This window comes from Capsicum annuum, chromosome 9 (assembly GCF_002878395.1).
Source record: "Capsicum annuum cultivar UCD-10X-F1 chromosome 9, UCD10Xv1.1, whole genome shotgun sequence".
In the NCBI taxonomy this organism is placed as follows: domain Eukaryota; kingdom Viridiplantae; phylum Streptophyta; class Magnoliopsida; order Solanales; family Solanaceae; genus Capsicum; species Capsicum annuum.
This window is the reverse complement of record NC_061119.1, coordinates 218,673,301-218,683,725: the sequence shown is the minus strand read 5'-3', so window position 1 is coordinate 218,683,725 and position 10,425 is coordinate 218,673,301. Positions and strand designations below refer to the sequence as shown.

The following is a 10,425-nucleotide window of genomic DNA, read 5'->3' as shown; positions in this document are numbered from 1 at the left end:
AATTAATTAATTAATATATTCTCTTGTGACATTCTCTTTCCCATTCTTCCAACAAAACCCTAACCCTTTGTTTGGTAATTGGTGGCCATTATCTGACATTTTTCTGAAAAAAATCCCGGTTTTCAATGAACCGGATATTACATACTTATATTACTCCCTCCGTCCGTTTTGAAATAAATGAATTGTTGGATTTTGTCACACAGATTAAAAAAAGCATCAAAGACATAAATTTCTGTTTTTACCCTTGGAGTCTCTTTTATCCAAAAAAAAAAAAAAAGCTGACCTTGTTAATGCTATTGGCTTCTTTTGCTTGTCAAATCATAAGGGTAATTTTGGAAAAGAATTCAACGATTCACTTATTTTGAAATACCAATAAATACCCCAATAATTCATTTATTTCGAAACGGAGGGAGTACAGTATAGTATATAAATGGGATTATTAGTCATCTCTATATAACAGCTATGCAGTATTCTTTGCAGTAACTTTTTGTCATTCCCCATTCACCACTTATTGCCGTGGGCTCTATTGTGTTGAGCTAGCTAACCTTATATTATATTATTTTTATTCTTCGTAATACGTAAATATGTCATTTAACTTGTTTGCGGTTTGAATCTATGTATGTTCGTTTGTTTTTGGTGTGTACAAGTAGGCAATTAACTATTATAAAACTGAACAGATATATACATGTGTCGTACGTGATGTCTTACATGAATTGTCACGTACGATATATGTGTCTACTCGTTCAATTTTGTACATGATTATTTAGTGGCTCTCTGTGTGCACATCCAAAGTTGGAGAGCGTAAATGTAAACTGTTATAAAATTTTAAATTTTACAAGTGAAATGCCATAATACGTAAACGTGTTATTTAACTTGGTCGTTGCTTGGATCTATGCTCGTCTGCTTTCGGTGTGTACAAGTAGACACTTAACTATCATAAAATTGAACAAATATACACACGTGGCATCGTACATGAATTGCCATGCATGACGCCACGTACGACACGTGTGTCTACTTGTTCAATATTGTACAAAATTTAGTGTCTACCTGTGCACATTCGAAGTTGGAGAGCATAATTGTAAGCGAAGGCCAATTAAAGAGCATGTTTATTATGTCAGTGGCGAAGCCAGGAATTTGACGAAGGATGTGAAAATTTTCTTCTTAGTATACACACGTGTCCTGGACACCCACGATCTCTAAACCCTAGGTCCACCACTGTTAATACACGCGTGTCCTATGTGGCGTCCTACATGGCATCTCATTGAATTGCCTCATACAACGCCACGTAGGACACATGTATCTATTTGTTTGACTTTGTACAGGTTTTAATGTCTACCTGGGCACATCCAAAGTTGGAGAGCATAAACGTAAGTTAAGGTCAAGTTAAAGAGCATGTTTATGTCAGTGGCTGAGCCAAGAATTTGGAGAAGGATGTGCAAATTTTTTTCTCAGTTGTGTTAAGGGTGTACAAAATTTAATATACACTCATAATATAACGTGTATACATAAACATGCCCTTTAACTTGACCTCAGATCACATCTATGACCTCCAACTTTGGGTGTGCACAAGTAGACGCACATGTCCTATGTGGCGTCCTACGTGGTCAATTCTTGTCTTACATAGTATCTTACGTATCTTATGCCACATAGGACGTGTGTGTCTACTTGTTCAACTTTATACAAGTTTAAGTGTCTACTTGTGCACACCCAAAGTTAAAAGTCATAGATGTGATCCGAGGTCAAGTTAAAGGGCATATTTATGTATTATGCCATTAAATAATGTTGTCACACACTTCAACATTCATCTTCCCTAGCCCGTACGCTTATAACACGTGTTGATAAATTGCATTCCACAAAATCGTATGTGTCCAAATTGCATTCCACAAAATCGTATGTGTCCTCTGCACTCTTCAATACACCTCATCGTCACTCCATCCCCCGTAGCCCCGCACCCCTTACCTCATCTTCGCCACCCAATTATTTGTCTAGATTGTATGCAAACACTTCTAGAATGATATTTTTTACTCACCACGACAATAACAACATATCCAGTATTCCCATCAAGTGGGGTCTGGGGTGAGTAAGTGTACACAATCCATGCCACTACCTCAGAGGTGAGATAGAGAGTCTGTTTTCGATAGACCTCCGACTCGAGATAAAACAATCTAGAAAAGGAATAGTAAAAGGATAAGAATACAATAGAAATTACCACACCCAATAATAACATAAACAAGATTCACCGAGTAATACCACAAGCGATACAACGTTCTGAAATGATACTAGTACTATAGCTACTAACACGGATAGCAAAGTCCTCCTACCTACTAACATTTACGCACTCATTCCTACTATTCTTCTATCCTAATCCACTTTCTCCACAACAACAAAAAAAATTAAGTAAAAACGAATTAATTTTTAGTTATTTTTCAAGAAAATATTTTCCTTCGTACCAAACACACCCTTAATGTTAAATTACTTTTGTACACATAAAAAGCATTTATTTGAGAACAATATAATAGATTAGAGAGAGAATAAAAGTATTTTCTCTTTAAAAAGACTTATGTCCTCTTATATATTTTGAACTCTCTCTATATATATTTGCTTCTTTCTTCTTCTTCTTCAAAATTCTTCTTATATTTCACTTTCAATTCCACCATATTATATAAACAAAAAATGACATCAAGCTACATTATTGATTCTACTAATTATGAACAACTTTGCTATATTCCTTGCAATTTTTGCAATATTGTTCTTGCGGTATAATCTCTATCCTATCTTTTATATATATATATATATATATATATATATATATATATATATATATATATATATATTTTAAATTAATATATTCATTTTTTTGTATATATCATATTTCCTAGCAAGAAATGATGTATTATGTTAAAGAGTTTGATATGTTAAATTGCTCGGACTCTCAGAAAATGTTGTTGCATTCGTGTCGGATCCTTCAAAAATATGTTGTTTCTGGAGGATCCGACGCGCATCCGTCGATATTTTTGAAGTGTATGTGTGTGTGTGAAGTTGCTTTTTTTTTTTTTAATTTTATTTTTTACATGATGAATAAAGCTGATTTGATGATTCAAAGTTTGGTTATTTTGGTGTTATTATATACAGAAATCAATCTCTTGATTTTCTCTATGTTTTTTTTTTTTAAAATCTTTTTCAGAAGTGTCAAGTCTACATCCCATATCTTCTTTTTTTATTTTATTTTTTTTAAAATTTTATTTTTAATTCTTTGATATCTTTTTTGCAGTCAAAGAAAAGTGATAAGCTATTTCTAATGATTTATTTAATTTAAAATCCAAAACAAGCATGTTGAGAAGTGTCCTTTCCATTCTTTAATTAGATTTAATTTTTTGTATTGTACCTTTCTATCTTTACTGAAAAGAATGCACTAACAGCCTGCAAAAAATTAAAGTAATTTTGATCAGTGTGCTATAAAAAAAATAAAAACTTTCTTTTTTGCTCATGTGGTTAATTTTTTTCATAAGATTAAATTCTAAAAAATTTTTGACCAATTTTCTTGTAGAAAAAACAATATATTAATTAATAGAATTCTTTTAGGGCTTCTTTAGAATAATCTCAATAAGGTTTGAAATATATTTGATGTTATAAGTAAAACTTCTTTTTTATTTTCGAATTTTATTCACATCTTAGATCTATAAATTTACCTGTCTTTTATTAAAAAAAGTACAAATGAGTGTGAACAAGGTACTAATTTATGTTTTTTATCCTCACTATCGAGTTTATAGTCGAATCTGGAGAATATGAACTACGCGCATTCCTCTTCTTCTTCTCACTAAGTCATCGAGGCGTATGTAGAGAGTTGTGTAAGTTCGACTGAACGTCTGAACACATGATCAACTCGTTATGATTTTAGTTACCAAAGAAAACTTGTATATATGATTTTTTTTTTCTCATCTTCACTTCTTGGTTTATAGTCGAATTTGAAGAATATGAATTATTTGTGACATTTTTTTGCTTGGTGCAATTGTGGAAAAATATGATCTCAAGATTTAGACTATAAAGAGGGTTCTGCGAGTTCAACTGAATTCACTATTTTCTACTAAAATTCTATAAATATTTACTCTAAATCTTGAATTCATAATTAAGTCCAATCCTCACTTAATTAGGAGTTGTGACTAGATCTTCATGATCAAGTCATAAGTAGTTTTTTTTTTTTTTAAGTTATTTGGGTTCTCTTAATTAATTTGATTTTTTATCCTTTTTTTTTTTTTTTCATAATTCGATGTTTGCTATCTATATTGAAGCTCAACTAAATCTTGATTCACGTCAAAAAGTTTCATTTTATGGTAAGAACTCACTAATAACAAAGGAGACTCTATAGAAGCTCAAACTCAAAACGTCTAGTTAAAAATGAAAGAGTACACTTACTTACCACTCGTTAGTCCATATATATAAAGGTTAATTTTGTTGTTTTACTTTTTGGTTTCTCACTCGGTACCCGCTACTTACCACTCGCCAGTTCATATATATAGAGGTTAATTTTGATGTTTACTTTTGGGTTTCTCACTCGGTACCCGCGACTTACCACTCGCTTTGATGTTTTACTTTTTGGTTTCTCACTCGATACCCGCTACTTATCACTCGTCAGTCCATATATAGAAGTAAATTTCGACGTTTTACTTTTTTGGTTTCTCACTCGATACCCTCTTTAGGGTTTGATTAATTCAACACTACCTTAGAAACTTTCACATGACTTGAACTCGATACCTCTTGTTAGTTAATTAAAAATATATGAAGAAATACTTGTCACTCCTCAGTAATTAACGCTTTTTTGATGTTTACATTATTTATTTATTTATTAATAAATATTATTATTATTGTAGGTGAGTGTGCCATGCAGCAATTTGTTTGATATAGTGACAGTAAGATGTGGACACTGCACAAATTTGTGGTCTGTTAATATGGCTGCTGCTGCTGTATTTCAATCCAATTCTTGCCAAAATCATCATAACCATATTCATCAGGTCAATTTTTTTATCATATAGTACTAAATAAAAACATAATAAAAACAAACTTTTTCTTTTTTTGCAGCTGAAATTGTGGGCGTTATGTTTCTTCTATATATATATATATATGTATATAGCCTTTTCTTTTTTACCTAATCTAGGGTTTTCTAGGTTTTGCTTCTTTTAAGGAAAAAATACAGACATTAATAGACCCTTCTGGTTCACAGTGGTGGAGTCAGGATTTTTACTAAAGTCGGGAGTTTAGAAGTAAATATACGAACTAGCGAAAAGGGTTTAACTAGTGGCGGAGTCAAGATTTTCATTGAGGGAGTTCCGAAGTATATATACGAACTAGTCGAAGGGGGTTCAACACCTATATATGCATAAAAAATATAATATAAAAGCAGTATGAGTTTCCGTTGAAGGGGGTTCGGATGACCCCCTGGAGCAAAGATGGCTCCGCCACTGGGTTTAACGTCAACTATATAGACATAAAAGATAATTTTAACTATGTATAAATAGTATATTTTTCTGTCGAAGGGGGTTCAGATGATTATGATTCGTAGTGGCGGAGTCAACATTTTTACAAAAGAAGTTCAGAAGTAAATATACGAACTAGCCGAAGGGGGTTCAATGTCGACTATATATACATAAAACATAATTTTCACCATGTATAAATATTATAATTTTCCTTCGAAGGGGGATTCAGATGATTTTGGTTTGCAGTGGCGGAACTTGAATTTTTACTAAAGGGGTTCAGAAGTAACCATACGAACTAGTCGAAGGGGGTTATTCAACGTTAACTATACATACATAAAAGATAAGTTTAACTATGTATAAATAGTATAATTTTCTGTCGAATGGGGTTCAGATGATTGTGGTTCGCAGTGCCGGAGCCTGGATTTTTACCAAGGGTGTTCAGAAGTAAACATACGAACTAGCTGAAAGGGGTTTAACGTCAATAACATATACATAAAAATAATTTTCACCATGTATAAATAATATAATTTTTGTCGAAGGAGGTTTGGATGAACCCTGCTTGAGCTAATGCCCCTGGTGGTCCGGCCTTTGCCTGAACTCCGTACATAGCTGGAGTGGTTTAATACTACACCAAGCTGCCTTTTTCTGCTCCGTCTATGTTTAGTATAGTGGACAAAGAGAGTATTCTCAACACGACCCCCTTACGGGCGTGATTCTTTTTTATGGACCGAGCATGTGGAAATTCTTTTGGATAATGAGTGACGGTGAAATTCTACTCTACGACTGTGTCTGCTCTAATATCATATTATCTAAAAATTTAACCTGTTAGATAGAACATATACTTATTAGTATTTAATTATATTCTCAACGATAAAATTTGCATGTGAAATTACACTGATATGTTATTATTGTTAAGGTTATTGAGTTTTAATTTTACTTGAGAGCTGCTTTAGAAATTGTTTGATTTGATTGATATGAAATATTTCTGAGGTTTTTTTTTTTTTTTCATTTTTTTGTCCTTTAATGTGGAAACATATCCTAAAATTAGCATATTTTGATATTGGAAAAAAGGATATTTATGTCCTGAATAACTATATATTCAATCACTTCAATGTTGTTTTATTATCTTCTTGACTTTCTCACTAAACATCATTTCAATCCTTTGGTCAAAAAATTCATTTTTTTTTCGATTTTTCATTGAGTGATCGATATTCATATAACAATCTCGACTAATCAGGATTGCTCACTGCATTGACAGGATTCATCCCCCGTCTTGATATTGTTTGCATTTAATAGTTAAATTTCTTGATTTTGATCTTGATTTTAAGTTTTTTTTAATACGTAAAAAAGTATACCATGAGTAATAATAATTAAAAATTTAAAATATTTAAAAGGTATGAAAGAATTGTGATTAAAGAAAAATTTGTCCTAATACTCCCAAAAATTGAACGAAGCCAAATAAATTGAGACGAATAAAATATTATATGCAGTTTAATTTATATATTTTTCTCCTTTTTTTTTGGCTGAATAATCCTGTTGTTTATATTTTTAATTTTTTTTCTAATTATTGTGATTAATTTTAATTTTTCAGGTAGCAAACTACACTAATTCTCCTCATGATCAATACAAGATGAATTTTGGTTCATCATCCATCACAAACAATTCTACTCGTGAGGAGAGGATTGTAAATCGACGTACGTTATATATACAAAAAAAAAGCAATTTAAAACTTTATATATATTGCGTATAATTTTTTTGATAAAAGGGTTTGAATGTCATTAAATCGTGTTGGGCCTTAAAAAATAGTACCTTGTTAAAGGATCTGACAAAAATACAATAATATTTTTATAGAGTCTGATCGAGTACATAACCAGTAGATATTTTTCGTTGACCAGTACATATAAGTTAAACTCTCTCTCCATTTGTATCGAATTTAGTATTAATTAAATTTAATTAATTTTCTAAAGTTTTTTTTTATGGTGTATTTTTTGCAGCTCCTGAAAAAAGGCAAAGAGGGCCTTCTGCATATAACCAGTTCATAAAGTGAGACAATTTTATCTCCGCTATGTTGTTCGGACTTTTCAAAAAAAAATGTTTACGGTCTGTATACGTATGTTGGATATTTCTTTAAAAGTAATTTATTTTTAAAGAATCTGACACGAATACGATATTTTATTTCTGAAGTATCCGAGCAACATAGCTTATAAGTTATTTACATAATTATTAAAGATGTGATTTGGTTGTATTTTAATTAAAAACTATATATTTTAAAAAATTTATTTATGCAGAGAGGAGATTCAGAGGATTAAGGCTAATAATCCAGATATTACTCATAGGGAAGCATTTAGTACTGCTGCAAAAAATGTAAGTTTGAATAGACAAAAAGTTTTTTTAAAAAAATAAAAAAAATTGAAATTTAATTCGTAAATATGTTATAACATTTGTATGTTATTAAAAACTTTTGAAACTTGTGATTTTAAATATCGCATACCATTTTGTACGTGTGGTTATAAAAACTTTTCATTCATTATTAAAAAACACAAATTTCTTACATATGGAATTCGTTCAGAATTAGAAATATTAATTCTGACGGACTTTCTATTATAACCGGAATGTCAGTCAGAATTTATGTTTTTAGTAGTGATAAAAGGGTAAAATGAAAAGTTTAAATAAAAGCAAAATTTCCTATGTACGGATTCGTAGAGAGTTGGCTCGATTTTTAAAATGTTGATTCTGACAGACATTCCATTAGAAATCTCATATTTCTGACAGTGTTTCAACAAGAACATCAGTCAGAAAATCGTGTTTTTAGTAATGTTAAAGGGTAAAATGAAAATTTTAAATTAATTATTTTCCAATTAGAAAAATATCATTCTTTTTTAAATGAATTATAAATTAGAAAAATGTTTTGGTCCTCTCTTAATTTTTTAATTTTTTCTTTGCTGATTTTTTTTATGATATGTCATTACTAATTAATTAGATATGTTTTATTTAATTAGTGGGCACATTTCCCCCACATTCACTTTGGGCTCATGTTGGAGACTGATAATCAAGCTAAACTTCCTGCTAATGAGGTAATTATATTTCTTAAATCAAGTTTAATAATTTAATTTTAATTTTTTTGGTGTATGTATAACGAGATTAATAATTTATAATTATATATAAACGTATATGTAATTTATTTAAATCACAAGTTTTAAAAATTAATTTTAATTTATTTTTTAAACTTTGTGTTTTTGATCAGTCAATTATTATCACATAAATTGAAACGTATGGAGTATTATTCTAATTAGGTTCTTAAAACACTTTGTAACATTTGAATTATGAAGCTTCTTTGCTAAAAAGAACACAATAAATAGCATATAATATGAAAAAAAAATTATTATAAATTTAATTAAGGAAGAAACTTCCAAAAAATGTAGGGAAACTATATTACATGAAATTATAGGGATGCTTAAAATCTAATTCTTCTATTATAATTCATGAGAAAAACTTGAATTTTTGCTCTTAAATTAAAAATTTGTATAATGTATATTAAAAAATCCTTTAAATTTCTCTGAACGCTGCATGAATATGGAATGTTTAGTCCACCAAGCTACATCTTTTTTGTTATTTTTTAAAAATATATAAAAAAAATAAGACACGTAAATTAAAACAGATAATAATATTCTCTATATATTTCCTTTTATTAACTTGCACTATAGTAATTTTGTTCTCTAATTTTATTTTCATTCTAATTATTTGCAGAACAAAGAAAAGCATATAATGCATAGAGCTCCATTGCCAAAAATAAAAACCTTCACCTTTTGAGAATATTAATTAATTAATTCTCTACATGTTGTATGTTGAATTATTGAAGACTAAGTGTGATTTTATTTGTTCTATTTGCTAGTACTTATAAATTGTGTAATATAATTTGGAAATTATTTGAATTTCTTCTAATGTCTATTTCAATTTATTTTTATATTTTCTTAGTGAATGAGAGAGAAAATTCAAATATTGTAAATTGCTTTAAAAATTCTTACGCAAATATTATAAATTCATCATTAAGTTATATGTCATCTATCGTGGTATATCATATTCCAATAACTCAACGTTACAAAATTACTTATTTTTATCATCAAGTATTTATATTTTCTGAAAAATACCAACGAAATAAACATCATCTGATGTGATAAAAATTTAAATTTTAGTTTTTTTAAGTTAATGGATTCTATATTAATAATTTCTATACATATTCAATAAATTTCTTAAATGGAATATGAAATTTAAATCAAAATTATTAAATTCGATCGAGAATGTAACGATAAGTGAGTAAACATGTTTCAATCAATCAAAATATTAAACAAATTTCAATCAATTAAGTAAGTACTTATTTTACTTTTATTAGTCAAATGATTTACTATTTTACTTTTATTAGTCAAATGATTTACTTTAATCGAGTAATTAACACGTTTTTTAATCTCCATTTTATGCTATAATGACACTTTTGAAAGGATTAGTAATTTGACTTTTTCTTCATGATTAGGACTAATTAATTAGTTTTTCATTTGGGATAATGTCGCTTTCATCCTTCATTTATTGACAAATCATAATTTTTACTAATTAGTTCGGAAACAACTTATCTACCTTCATGAGGTAGTAGATAAGGTTTGCGTACATTTTACCCTGTTTAAACCGCACTTGTGGGCAGGGCCGACGGAGCCAGCTTTTGTAATGAGGGCTCACCTAATTAACCTCCTTCAACGAAAAATTATACTATTTATACATCACTAAAATTATATTTTATGTATATATATAATGAATGTTGAAACCTCTTCGATTATTTTTTCTACATATTTTGAACCCCTTTGGAAAAAATCCTACCTCTGCCTCTGCCTCTGCTCCTGGGATTCCAATGATATGTTGTTGCTGTACCCTTGTAATATATGACTAAGCACATTTATCTTTAATT

The 10,425-nt window shown here is 29.6% G+C and overlaps 1 protein-coding gene across 1 annotated transcript; it reads left to right on the top strand.

The window, feature by feature from the left end:
• Nucleotides 1-2,527: 2,527 nt before the first annotated feature.
• Nucleotides 2,528-9,435, top strand: LOC107840782 (axial regulator YABBY 5). Its single transcript, XM_016684688.2, has 7 exons — nucleotides 2,528-2,757; nucleotides 4,869-5,009; nucleotides 7,063-7,165; nucleotides 7,466-7,514; nucleotides 7,760-7,835; nucleotides 8,471-8,545; nucleotides 9,219-9,435. Exons 1-7 carry the CDS (start codon nucleotides 2,674-2,676, stop codon nucleotides 9,279-9,281), a joined length of 591 nt encoding a protein of 196 aa, XP_016540174.1. The 5' UTR covers nucleotides 2,528-2,673; the 3' UTR covers nucleotides 9,282-9,435.
• The last annotated feature ends 990 nt before the right edge of the window (nucleotides 9,436-10,425 follow it).